Source organism: Ischnura elegans, chromosome 12 (genome assembly GCF_921293095.1).
Source record: "Ischnura elegans chromosome 12, ioIscEleg1.1, whole genome shotgun sequence".
NCBI lineage: Eukaryota > Metazoa > Arthropoda > Insecta > Odonata > Coenagrionidae > Ischnura > Ischnura elegans.
The window spans coordinates 6,888,193-6,902,450 of NC_060257.1; the positions used below are offsets into that span (position 1 = coordinate 6,888,193).

The following is a 14,258-nucleotide window of genomic DNA, read 5'->3' on the forward strand; positions in this document are numbered from 1 at the left end:
CCCATTATCAAATATATTAAATTCAACAAAATATGGATTCAAATTAAAAATTGATAGAAATCAGACACATATGATTAATCATCTTTTCTACATGGATGATCTAAAGATATATGCCCACAATCAGAAGGAGTTAAATTATATGTTGAAATTAACGGAGAGCTTTAGTAATGACATATTTATTAAGTTTGGAATAGATAAATGCAGAAAATTAGAAATTAATAAAGGGAGATACGTTAAAGGGCAAGATATTCTTTTAGATAGCGGAAAAATCGAAAACATGGAAGAACATGAAAAATATAAATTTCTTGGCATACTGCAGAACACTCAAATCCCACAGAAAGAAATTAAGGAAAAAGTCACAAGAGAATATAAAAATAGGCTTCAACTTATACTTAAAACGCAGTTAAATAGCAGGAATACAACAAAAGCCATAAATACATTTGCTGTTCCAACTTTAACGTATACATTTGGTGTAATTCATTGGACTAATACGGATTTAGAAGACCTAGATAGATTGACAAGGAAAGCATTAACAGATTACAAATCACATCATCCAAATGCTGCTGTCGAAAGGTTATACATTAAAAGAAAAAATGGTGGTAGAGGTTTAATACGCATTAAGAACCTACATTACAGAATTATAGATAAATTTAGAAATTACTTTTTCCAAAAAGGCGAGACGACTAACCTCTATAAGTCAGTCGTAAAAAATGATGATAAAGCAACACCACTCCAGCTTAATGTCAGAGACAAATCAATAGATGAAGAAAAAATAGAGGAGCTAGAAGACACATGGAGAAGCAAGCAAGTACATGGCATACATCACAAATTTCTTCATCAGGAATGCGTAGACACCTCACTATCAAATGCCTGGTTACAAAGAGGTGAGCTATATAAGGAAACGGAGGGGACAATGGTAGCCATTCAGGACAGAGTAATTGGTACGAAGAATTATAGGAAATATATAATCAAAGACGGAAGCGTATTAAATGACTTATGTCGCAAATGTAATGCAAAGAGTGAGACGATAGAACACATAATTAGCGAATGTACGAATCTAGTAGGTAATGAATACACCAAAAGACACAATAATGTATGCAAAATTATTTATTTAGAAATAGCGTATGTTACCGGATTAAAAGTGGATCATGAACCATATTACCTTTTCACCCCTGCTACAGTGCTAGAAAATGAAAATTACAAATTATACTGGGACAACACAATTTACACAGACAAACCTGTCCAGCATAACAGACCGGACATAATCTGGATTAAAAAAAAAGAAAAGCAGACCTTTATAATTGAAATAGCAGTTCCGGCTGACCACAACCTTAAGAAGAAATACGAGGAAAAGAAACAAAAATATCAAGACCTCGCAAGGCAATATCAATCTGGAAACAGGACGTGGTCACCATCATCCCCATAGTAATCTCATCAACAGGAATAATACATTCATCACTCAATTTTGGAATTGAACAATTAAAAATTAAAAGAAACACAATATATAACATTCAAAAATCTGCAATACTGGATACATGTAGAACCGTTAGATTGTTTTTAAATGAATTGTAACTTGAGGCAGCGTCTTGGCAAGGCCCGACGCTGGCAGACCTCCAAGTAAATCTTGTGGAATAAAGAATAATAATAATAATAATAATAATGATAAATTGCCTTTATTCGGGCGAGGTTGAGACTCAAAAGTCCCCTCTTCCACCTAACCCCTCGATAGCGTCAATGCAAACATATTAAACATATAAACCTTTACAATATAAAAGATATAAAATATACACAATTAGTGAAATGTCAGAAAAGATAAACAATGAAAAGATAGTAATGGTGAAGATAGAAACGAAACCCGCAGCTACCATAGTGGGGCGGGTTTACATGCCTACATCAGATCACGAAGATGAAAAAGTAGAAGATATCTACCAAGATATAACGAGAGCGATCAAGCAGTTAAGGGGGAAGATAATTTTATTATTTCAGATGACTGGAACGCCGTCGTCAGGGAAGGTCAACATGGAGTGAATACTGAGAAATATGGATTAGAAAACCGAAATTAAATAGGAGAAAGGCTACCTGAATTCTGAATGGAACACAGGCTGGTGGTTGCGAACACTTTATTCAAAAACCTCCTTCGAAGAAGACAAACGTGGAAGATGATAGGAGACCTAAGATGATTCCAAATCGACTATATTCTAGTGAAACAACGATTCTGGAATCAGGCAAAGGAGTGCAAACATGGGCAGATAGCGACAGTGACCATAACTTAGTTATGATGCCGTAGCCGTTTCCTGAGCGTGTTTATCCCCGATTCTCGTTATAGGGGAATAATTTCGGGTGGGGTTAATGGGGTACCAAAATCATTAGCCGTGGCGGAAAAGGAAAGGATTACTCCAATCACAATTTTTGTTTGTTTTGCATGGTTGGTGTCAACTTGCTTGCAGCAATGCATAATCGGTGAGAGCTAATAGACTACGGTCAATACAAAAGATGAATAACTAGACGCCATGCATCATATGTATTACCCGTAGCAAGTACAATTCACTGGATTAAAAATGTTCCATGCTAAAATCCACTCTGTCCCATGCTATATCCCTCAGCGTTACCGGTTTCAATATCTTGATAGTGAAACTGAGGGTGGCAAAGCTTCATGGTAAATCAGGATATTATTTTTCTTTCTATAGCTGAAATTACGCGAACAATTCTACTTCTTTCCTAAGTAAGCTCTGACAAGAGCATTAACGGGACCGTTGACAATAGTCGACAAAAAAACTCACACATTCCTGTTTGATAAAGTTCGAATAGTAGTTAACAAGGTTAGATACACGTGTACCGATATGATTCCCTGGTTTAATTTGAAGGGGTCTTATGATAGGTTCATTCGCCAAATTACATGTGTACCACCTTGAGGAGTTTGAGATTCAATTAAGGGTGGTATCCAAACAATATGTATGATTAAATGAATATATATTATTTCAAGGTAGGATAAAAAATTCGTTACATTTTGATAAGGTGTGACACATTTCACCTTTCACAGATTTAAATGCATAATGGTGTCTTGTTGGTTGTTGCATCATGGGTTCGTTGGATGCAAAACGGTGGCTTGGGTGGCGTCTGCGAAGAGTTCGTACACTCCGTAGACATCCTCTGGGATGTTGGAAGCAGCTGGACCCTGGTCGACTCCATTGACGAAGAAGTGCAAAGCTCCAGTATCGGATATCATCACGCCCATGCGATCTCCAGGCTGATTATAAAAAAAGAAGTTTGGGTTTAGTTATGGACGATTTCGTCCAAATTTAAAATAAAAGAACAATAGGATATTCGCGTGTGGGATTGTGCGTCATTCAATAAAAATTGTATATAGGTAAGAAGGTATAACGACTGTGGTTCCTTGGAAACGCTTTATTACTGCCTGTACCTTAAAACAGCAGAAAGAATAAATCACCAAGACCAAAATATGGTGGACTGGATGAAATCTCTTGTCCCTGAATAAAATGGTGGTAATTTCGAAACCCCTGATAAGATTCTCCGGAGAAGCTATCGTAGCGCCATTTTAAAGTAAATGACGCGATTTTACATAAATGGAAGCATGCATGTGCTATTGGCCAACAAGTTTTCCGGCGACCGGCATTAGGTATAATTTTATCGTGACTCTTAAGGTGAAAAGAAAGTTTTATCATATTTTTTTGAGGCGGCATGCACCAAAAATTCCAGATTTTAATTATCATCGAGCTTGAAGAAGTCCGGAAAGGGTAGGCAGTATGAAAAACAGGAATTTTATGATAAAATTTCCAAAAAACAAATGGCGAGCAATTCATAAAGTAGCAGTCAATGAAGTACAACTATGGGAGAGTATTCTTACAGTTTCATGAAAAGGGTTCGTACTTATTCCCTAAAACCTGCGGTATTGCAGTACCGACGCGTCGCGACGGTATAGTAGTTACGGTTTTATGTATGTATACAGTTGACTGTGTATTAAAAGTGAAAATGTCCGAATAATGCCTGTTCAAATCATTCAATATCTTAGTGTAATCCCAGACGTGGATTTGATAAGATTAGAGTAAATTAGATACTAAATTTACACTAAGGCGCTCACCTTTGAAGTATAAATATTGGATTTGGCATAATCTGGAATCTTCATGCTCCCATTGATATAGAAATTCACTCCATACAACATCCAAACGCCAGACCTGAGTATATTTACACAAAGATTAGTAATTAGATAACTTTTAAAAGAAATTTTTTTTCACCTATCACTTTCACGAGTAAAATTGTCATATTTTTTTCTGGGCGACCACTGTTTAGTACACCAAATTATGGTGTATGGATTTCATTGGACTTACTTATAGATTCACTCCTTTCAGGAGTTTTGCAATAAATAAAGTTTGCTTAATCCCGTCTAGTGTACAAGAAGCAAACAATAAACAATTTTAAAACATAGGAAATTAAATTCTGATCTCTTTTCTCATAGCTGAATCGATTTCTTCTTCGCAGGTTACTTACGAATTCATATTATCCATATCACATGTCATCATTTCTTTCATTATACACGCTTTAATATATAATATAGTATTTCCTGGAGTTTAGGTCATTTATAAAATAAGTTTCAGCCAACGTTTCGATGTATTTAAAAAAAAGAAAATAAATTTTTTTTTTCTTTTTTATATGTCAAATTTTTTTGTATATTCCATTCTGTTCATAAATTTATTCTTAAATTCTTTAAATTATATTGTATAAAAAACCCGATTGTACCTTTTTTATGTATAAATATTGTGTATCGTCTTATTCTCTGTATTTTATATTGTTTCACACTTTTTCTAACATAGCCCTGAAGATGATTTAAGAAAATAAATCGAAACGTTGGCTAAAACTTATTTTATAAATGACCTAACCTCCAGGAAATACTATATTATATATAAAATAAGGTCAATAAAGGGAAAAAATAATAATAACACCCTTTAATGTAATAAAAAACGTATGGCAAGCGCATGAAATAAACGTCGGCGACAATCGGCATTAAAATTATTTACTCTAATTCTAAGCTCTAAGCTGAGTTTCAGAAGTCATTTGAGATTGCTTTAATTCCACACTATGGTAAACAGGAATTCTATAATATAATAATAAATTTCATTTCAAGGAAATTTATGACTATTGAAGGAGAAAGATGATTCTTCGCACTCACAATTGGTAATATAACAAGAATTTGGAGAGATTGGAATGATGTTTCAAGCGGTGAGATTCTCGAATGATCAGGGGCTGTAGAGGCAGTAAGCGAGAGAGTGCGTTCTAAGGCTCCAGTGGCGTTCCAAGGAATAAGGCACGAGGACCAATCAAGAGACGACCAAAATAATTCATTGGATCCTATGCGATTGTTTTTCACCTCTAAAATAAAATACCCTTTCAAATGGAATTTTTCATAATTTCAACGTTCACACGTCCTATTCAAGCGTAAGAGACGACGACTCTAGCAGTCTATTTCGACGTGCTAATAATATTACGAAATATATATTAATAGATTTGAAAATAAAATGATGACTTTGAATTCGATACAGGTTGTAACAATTGGTGAGGAACACGAGACTATTTTCACTGATAAAAAATAGCCAAAACGAGGCAATATAATGTATAAGATTACCACGACTACACATACTTCAATTTGTACAAGTGTTCAGAGCTGAATCGATATCTCTCCGTAGCTTACTTAATTTACTATCTTTTTTCTTTTTCTTTTTTTCTACTGGTCTAACAAAGCCCAATTATATTCACATTACATGTCATTACGATATGTCATATTACATTGTTCACGCTTAGATAAGACAAAATATAGATTTAAAAAAATGACTGCTATACTGCGCTCTCCAATGAATCGAGCCAAATATTTCTATTACTGTCGTTTTTCACGAATGTGAACTGGAATCTCTCAATAATTGATCAATGTCTTATTTAAATAATGCGGCAAATATGACCAAACGAGGAAGCTGGACGTATAAGAAATACCACGACCATAGGTAGGTACATACTTCAAGCTGTTCATGTGTTCGGGGATAATGGGGTCTCCAGGTTTATACGTTGTGACCCCGATGCCGTTGGCGTATCCTTTTGTAGTTCCCCTCTTGTCCATCCTGACCTCAAACATCTCATTCGGCCTCAACGGCCTGTTCGTCAGAACCGGTCCATTGCCATCCAACCTGAAATTATGGAAAGAATTTAAAAAAATGACACCCTATATTCGACTCTTTGTATACTTTATGATGACACCGATGCGTCGAAACTAGTCGCAGTTAAAAATGAAGTGATGGAATACAACAAAGTTTATCATTTCATTGAGGTGCTTACGTTTCCATCTAATAGCTAATAAAGAGGTTTTATGGAGACATTCGAGAAGTGGGGGTGGCAAAGATTTGAGAAGTTGAAGTGGACGGAGAGGAAAAGGAACGACGAAGTGTTGGACATGGTGGGTGAGGAGAGACAGCATTTGGATGAGATACGGAGGTGACAGAAGGTATGGATGGAGGGAGTTCTTATCGGGGAAGGGATGTTGGAGGGTAGAATGTTAGGTAAACGAGGGAGAGGAAGGAGGTGAATGGGGTTTACAGATAGAATGAAAGGGAGTTGTCTTCATTATGAGCTGGAAAGTTAACTGTTTGAAGGAAAGGCAGGCTCCCAGAATGCTTCTTAAGCACTCCATGGAAACATAGCTTAATCGTTAGAATACTATAATAGTAATCACGAAATGCATGTCATTCAGACACAGCTAAGAGCCTTGCAATGGAAATACTTACTTTAATTTAACCACAGTGTAGCCCTTGTTAATGAGTGCTGTATTCGGTCCAGTGATGTGATGGAACTTGAGCCGATCGTCAAATCTTTCTCCCGAAAATGGGTCTGAAAATAATCAATCAATGGTTAGATTAAATAAAACTATTAAATGAATTAGTTTGTTTCACTATTTCGCCAGTTCAATAATTTACCCGACAGCAATCAATTACACGAATGAATCTGGTGACCCAATCACGATTGATATTTACGTTCTACTACGAGGGGAAACTGTTAATTCTGAAAAGTAAGGTCTGCAATTTTTTTCCATATTTGTTGAAATATTGTGCTAATGATTATTAGATAGTTAGAAACCTTGATATTAGTTCGTCATACTTGTAAGTCTCATTGAATAGACAGTTTTCTAGCGAGTCCAAATACATAAGCCAAAACCCTCCTAGTATTACACAAACGTCATTAAAAGCTAATTATAAGTGCTCAAATATCGCTTGAAGTCACGTGACCAGGACCACCATCTGATGTCATCGGACGGTACGCCATTTTCTTCGCTAATGGAATAGAGAAGTAGAGCTTCGGCTTCCAGACAGTTGTTTGAATTTAATTTCGAACATTCAGTAGAAGACGCAGATTGTGCTCCGGTGATTTCTAGAGCTCAGAGTGAACGCACACAAGGAACATGGAGTCCTTCGTAACTAAATAAAAAGGACCTTTTTGCAACAACCGTGGTGTGGTAGACGGGCCACCAGAAGTAGGCTAGCCTGAAAGTTGATTCCATCTTTGAAGTTAAAAATAGCCTAAAAAGAAGTGTTACCCACGCTAAGGTTTTAAATTTGTGAACGAAATTGCCAGGTTTTGAGTTAAATAAGTTTGGAAATAAATAGAAAAATGGTGCCAAGTCCGTAACTATGGATTGAGAGGGAAATTCATTGCACTAAAGTGACATCAATGCCGTGCCAAACAAAATGGTTACAGGTAATTGAATATAAATAAATCCGAATCAAAGTCTACATGATTGTACGTAGCAAATTGTAAAGTCACCGCGTTACGGCATTCCATACCATCATGGGGAGCTACCGCGGACTGCGCGCGCGGCCAAAAATCGATTTTTATTTTGCTTTATGCTAACAGCCGTAGTTGATTTCTTTGGATGGATTTTGTGTTTTTGTCTATAACTTAGCAATTTTGAAAATTTTCACAACAAAATCTCCCAGTTTTTTTAGGAATAATAATTTTGCCCCGCTAAATTCGCAATTGGAACCACTGTGCACAGTGCGACGTACGTTATGACTCCGGTCTCTCCTATTCAGTTTGAAAATTCCCGGTTTTATTCCCGGCAGACGCCGATGAACTTTCATTTATTTCCGCCACTGTACATATCCGCGAGCCCGCAAAGAAAACAAATATGCGCACATACCAAAATTCAGTCCAGTATATTGAAACATTGTCCTGAAAATTTGTCTACGGTGTTATTTCAATAAAAGATAGATGGTTAACATTAAGATTTCAGCTCGCGGAATATTCCCAATTCTACTCCTTTCTGGGCAATTTAACCTTACCTCTTATAGCCCCTTGAATCCTGATCATCTTCCTGCCGTCGCATTCAAACAGGTGCTCCGTCAGCTGGACAGCTGATCCGTCGTCCATTTCTCTCGTGGAAGTGAATTCCACCCAATGGCCACTCTCGTTGCGGACCCTTGCAAGCGTAAAGCTCCAACGACGAGACGTGTTGGCCTTTGGTTCACATTGTCCCACGACTGCTTCCGAGCCCACCGTAGTAGACGTTAGTAAGGAGGCTGTAAACAATGTAACTGCGAAAACATAGAGAGCTGTGAAGGGTTCGCTGGTCGCCATGTTGATGTTCCTCTATTCAGCGATGTCCAAGAGTCCGAAGAAACCGATGAAACGAGTCTGTCTGATTGCAGCCTTGTTCTCCGCCTTATATATTATTGAATTTCTCCGCTCGAAGGACAAATTAAAAGAAAAAATTACGTGAAATATGTCAGCATAGCTTTAACAAGGGCAAGGGTTTCTGCTTCTTGATCCATGATCTTTGACACTTGCCCGAAAGGCATGATAAGTGTTCTAGAATAATCATCAATGGACTTGGATTCCAAGCTAAAATATTGGCAATCGGTATCCCTCGTCACAGAATATCGTCTGACTTTTCATTATGCAATTTCTAAATAGCCTTAGGTCACACCGCTAAGACGCATTGGTTTCCGGTGCATATTGTACAATGTCTGCTTCCGACTTTACCATAAAGTCAGTAGCACATAGCCTACAAGCGCTGTAACTTTTTAAGCCGTGTCCAAACTGGTTAATCATTGGGCACCATGTATTTGGGCAGCCAGATTCTAGGCTGCCAACCTGAAGGGAGCATTATTGGGACACCTATACGCAGGTGCTACCATCTGCCGAGCACTAAGACAATGAAAAACAAGAGAAATGCGGAGTGATTTGAACAAATTATGAACTAAACGCACATTTTTAACATGGGAAAGTGATTTTGAGTTTTGACTGTGGGACAATAGAATATTATCATGATTTTAGTAGTTCCGCAACCTTGTTGTTTTATTAATAGTAAAGAGGGGATTTTCTTTAAAATGTGTAAATTTATTTCAATATTGTTTCTTAATAGGTAGTAACTCAGTTTGTTTCGAAAGTTAAGCGTATATTCCTTTTGTTTAGTTCATAATATTTCAATCGTTCTCTCAACCAAGTACTTTTGAAATTCTCTCATCTTTTAAGAATTCACTTTCTAGTTTTGTATTTTTAAGGCTAGGTTTACTTAGTCTATTCATACGGTTTCCGTCTAACTTCGTAATTATTTTCTTAATCACTATCGTTTTCTATTTACATTATTAGCCAATTTATTTCAACAAAACATATTTTACGCATATAAATCTGGTTTCGGCATATAGTAGTTCCATCCTTACTATATCACTACAGATTTTATTTTTTTTACTTTCTCTGATTCCAATTTCGGCCTCCTTCCAATAAGGCCGGCTTCTCTTTTCTAGTTTTCACTAATTTCTACACCAATTCTTCTAACGCCAATTCCATTATTTTAAACAGAAAAAAAATTACCAAGTACTCGACTGAGTCTCGAAATATCAACAGTACTTGCAAACGAATAATTCCCCTTGTTGCCCTTTCTCTGATTTCTTCCTGAAGACGCTTTCCACGCTTTGAATCATGGGAGAAGTGGGGAGAGGGATGCACTCGTCGATGTCTGAATCTGGAGGTCTAGTTGGCTGCCCAAAATTCCTTCCCTTACGCTGGATAACGAGTTTGGGCAGCCTTCCAAGATGGCGTCATGCCCAAATCCTGGGATTGGCATGGCCAAATGGACTATTGGGACGCGGAATTAATTCATCGTGTGCTGTACACCTTTCGCTCGTCGCCATGTTGACGTACCATCATGCAAAGTTATCCCATACGGCGAAGAACTCGAATATACTCTCTCTGATTAATCCTTAGTTTTCCTCAATAATCATAGGCTGTGGTTCACCAAAAGTGTCACTTTCCATCATGTAATATGTATATAGATACCATGAATCTCAACGCATAAATAAGTTGGTCTTGGGTTAATATAGTCCAGCTTCGGCTTCCGAGCTTCTCGTGACAGTCAGCAGTACACAGTCTCAAGGCGCAGGTCCCACTGGGTTAATTGATTCAAAGAATCTGTTAGCTACAGTTTTTTCGCCCCATTATCAACATGCACGTCTGCGACCACGCTCATTAGGCCACGGTGAAAGAAATATCATATATATTTCGCCATAGCATCCATAATGGTAAGGGTGCTACCTTCACATTCCATGACATTTTACCCTGAGAGGAAAATCAGCATTCAAACTATAAAACAATTATCATCTACATCATTAACCAATCCGAAGACGCGACTTTCCTTTCATTTCCCCTATCGGATTACCTTGCAACACATAAATACAAGGAGAATTCAATATGAAATGCCACAATTTTTTTCTTAAACAGGGGTTGTTTTATTCAGCCTTAATATAAACCATGTTTTACCCCAAAGTTTCAGCTACACAACACAATAATTCCACGCAGTATGCATTCAGTGCTACGGCTTGAAGCCTCCTTAAATGGGGGGGCTGCATTCCTACACGGTACCATTCTACTGGTTTTCGTCGGAGGGAACATCGCACTGCATCAACAACTTCTAACACCACTCGAAACGCCATGAAATAATGTACTGAAATACCTACCAGAAATAAAACTTTCAGTGAAATGCAATGGAGAAAGCCAAAAGGCTGGGACTAGAGATGAACAAAAAACCAGAAATTCCGGCGAGGCATCGATAACTTCTTCGTCCTCCCCGTAGCGGCCATGATGAAACAAAACGTTCTCCAACGACCTATGCCTCGTTCACATTACGATTTTTATAGCAATCGTTGGAACTATCGTGCATTCAGACAACGATGGTTGAAACCAGTGCTGCCCTCCAGTGCTGACATCTAAAGTGAACGAGAAATTGACAGTTAGCAAAGCTGTTGGGGTATGCAGGGACAAGATATTGCTGTGTTCATCGCGTATTCGACGAATAATTTTTCTTCCGCCCATATTCTTCCTTCCTAGGACAAATCCATGAAAAATAATGGAGCGGAGAGGGCTTCACGACCTCTTCGTCTTTCTCTTATCGCTTCCTCTTCCGGTCTCCCAGCGCCTAACCTCCGTAAAGTGACAACGTTCGGAACTAGTTCGGCCAACTATCGTTAGGACGATCGCTTGGACAATAGTAATCCAAACAGGGCATTGCGGTGCTTTTGTCTGCTGCCAGATCACCGTAGACGTGCTGCAATCGCCAATGGATATCTGAAATACTCATTGTCAGTAAGAGATAACACTTTCCCGGCGAAAAATATGTAAAAACTCTTCTCGGGTAAGATTATATAAGAACGCCGACGTTTCGCGTACCGACTCGCTACCCATTCTCCATTCTTATTCCATTTTTTTATTCTCACGGCTAATCTTACCCGTGCGGTATCCCGAGAAGAGGTTTACATGAGATACTCTGGTTTTCAGGCAAAAGAAACTCAATCACCGCTCGTGATTTTCAATGCACCTCCATTACAGACAGCTCGCTTTAGCAGCTCCGCGTAGGAAGTCAATACAACTCCACGAGAAATGTTTGAAAATGTTCCACAAGGAACACCTTAGTTTTTTCGGCCAAAATTATCCGTGGAAGAAAAGTGTCGCATTGCTTATTGTATTCACCTCGTAATTCTTCTGCTTTACATTCTTCATCATCTGCTCAACTTTTCTTCAACGATTGTCTTCATTTGTCCATCGTGTCCCGTGATACGACCGATTTAATAGCTATGTCTTCTATCCACGATTTTAGTCACATTTATTGTCGGTAAACACTGTACCATCGAGTCAACCTCACCCCAGCCAGTCAGACAGAATTACAATATTAACGGTGTCGTGCGCATATGTTCTGTTGTTGTATGAAGTGTTGTTTGTGCGAAGAGTAAACTTAAAAACTAAAAAAATAGTACAATTTCAAAGAGATAGTATTACAATAAATTGAATTCTTTTTTCTTTTATATTACTATAATGTTTTAAATATATCTTTTATTTGTATCTTATTATTTATATGTATTTTGTATCTTAGGCTACCCTCATATCATTCCCCAATTCCCATCCCAAGTGTAGCATCGGGGTCGACTACTCATCAGAGGTGGAGGTTGCCATCAACTCACGGTCCCCCTCGAATCGCCACACAGACCTCGACACGGAGTGCGAAATAATGCTTTCAGAAGTTCATCTACCCACGAGCAAACGTGCAAAATTAAAGAAATCTCTCTTTCTATCTCTGCCTTTAAATCCCTCACTAATTTCTTCTCCAGTAAAGCAAAATTTAGAGTTCCTCGCATGCGTAATACGCCCACCAACACCATTCTAACTTCTCTCGCCATTCACAATTTTCCTTTTCAACACATTTAACCCGGCAACGCCTCAATTAAAAATTTCAGCCAAACTTTTTCGTGATATAATATTTTCAAATCGATTAGAATCTGATTGATTTTATTGCAAATTTTATACTTTTAGCACTAATTGCGTTGAAGATATATTCTGGTAACATGTGGTGCCTCTAGGCCAAAAGGGGTCAAGAGATCGAAATTAAATAAAAATTTAGAATTTCACATTTTAATGGCAAAAACGTTAAATATTTTCTATTTTACGCAGGAAGAAGGATTTATTTTCATCCAAAAATACTCAAGAATGTCAAACCTTGCTTATGAAGGCAAACTTTTCTGAAAAACGTCATATATATGCTTATATGTTCATAGCTCTCAAAATCCCTAATGAACTGCAAAAAATAAAAAAGTTCCCTTTAATATTGCACTGCCAGCTGGTACCATATTGTACCGCTAGGCGTTAACGGGTTAAAGTGACTTTAAATTTATCTACAATATCCTCAACTCAATCACAGATGACTGTCCTCAACTCTTTTTTTTTTCTTATTTTTCCCTCTCGCCCTACGCAAACCCACTCACTGCCCCACGCAGCGCCCAGTTCCAAGATTATCACTCATTCGACGCTCACTTTTTTTTCCGCCTCCCCACACTTCTTAATTCCAAATATTGATCCCTTTCCCCAAAACTCTTAACTATCTCACCTCTCTGAACATCACTATCAACACTTCGCATATCTCACCACTGCTCCGATTTCCTTTTGTTTAAAGTACAGTCACTTTCAAAAGTTCTAGCTGAATTTAAGTCAAGGGAAATTTTCTCTAGCGGCTCCTCTCATCTCTCAAGGAATATGGGCTACGTCGCATCGAAAATTAGAGCTAACTCTACCCCGTAAACTACGTATTTTCATTTTTTGATTGCTTTTTCACTTAATCAAAGAGTTTATGTTGCCCACCCAAGGTCAAGAAGACGTTAGTTATGGAGGGGCCCCGTGCAACGTGTAAAGCTTCATGAGCAATCGCATTTGCATTTGCGGGTGAGGTTAAATTCGTGTCCTTCCTTTATTTTAAGTGGAAACAACAGCTGGTGCACTGCCTGACTTACTTTACGTCACATGGGTGACTATGTGTACGAGAAAGAGCGAACTTAGAAAACGTAATGCCAAATACTTTTATCTTAAGCAGCGTCTACGCCAGCAGTTTCGGAAGCAGACATCCAAATAATTTTTTTTACCTCTGTTGCCGATCATTTTATTCACCAGTAATCTTAAGTATTTTCATCGGTCCCTTTCAAAGATTTTAAAATTCAGTTTAAATCCTTCAATGATTTTAACCTTTATTCCATTGAAGTTAATTAATTTAATCTCTCCATTACCGTTACATATCTTTTTATAACCAACTGCCCATTTATTTATTTATATATGTCATTCTATGTAAACATCCATGTGCTGAGTCCGTGATACCTACTCAACGGATGCTTCGGAAGTTATATCAGTGGAAGAAGTTAGTTTTCCACACCCGCGGCCTCCGGACTTGA

The 14,258-nt window shown here is 37.8% G+C and overlaps 1 protein-coding gene across 1 annotated transcript; it reads right to left on the reverse strand.

Annotated features, from left to right (window-relative positions):
• Positions 1-2,953: 2,953 nt before the first annotated feature.
• Positions 2,954-8,701, reverse strand: LOC124169284 (neuralized-like protein 4). Its single transcript, XM_046547851.1, has 5 exons — positions 8,337-8,701; positions 6,786-6,888; positions 6,024-6,191; positions 4,100-4,193; positions 2,954-3,247 (listed from the first exon to the last, which is right to left on the reverse strand). The coding sequence occupies exons 1-5, from the start codon at positions 8,629-8,631 to the stop codon at positions 3,077-3,079; spliced, it is 831 nt and encodes a 276-aa protein (XP_046403807.1). The 5' UTR covers positions 8,632-8,701; the 3' UTR covers positions 2,954-3,076.
• Between the last annotated feature and the right edge of the window lie 5,557 nt (positions 8,702-14,258).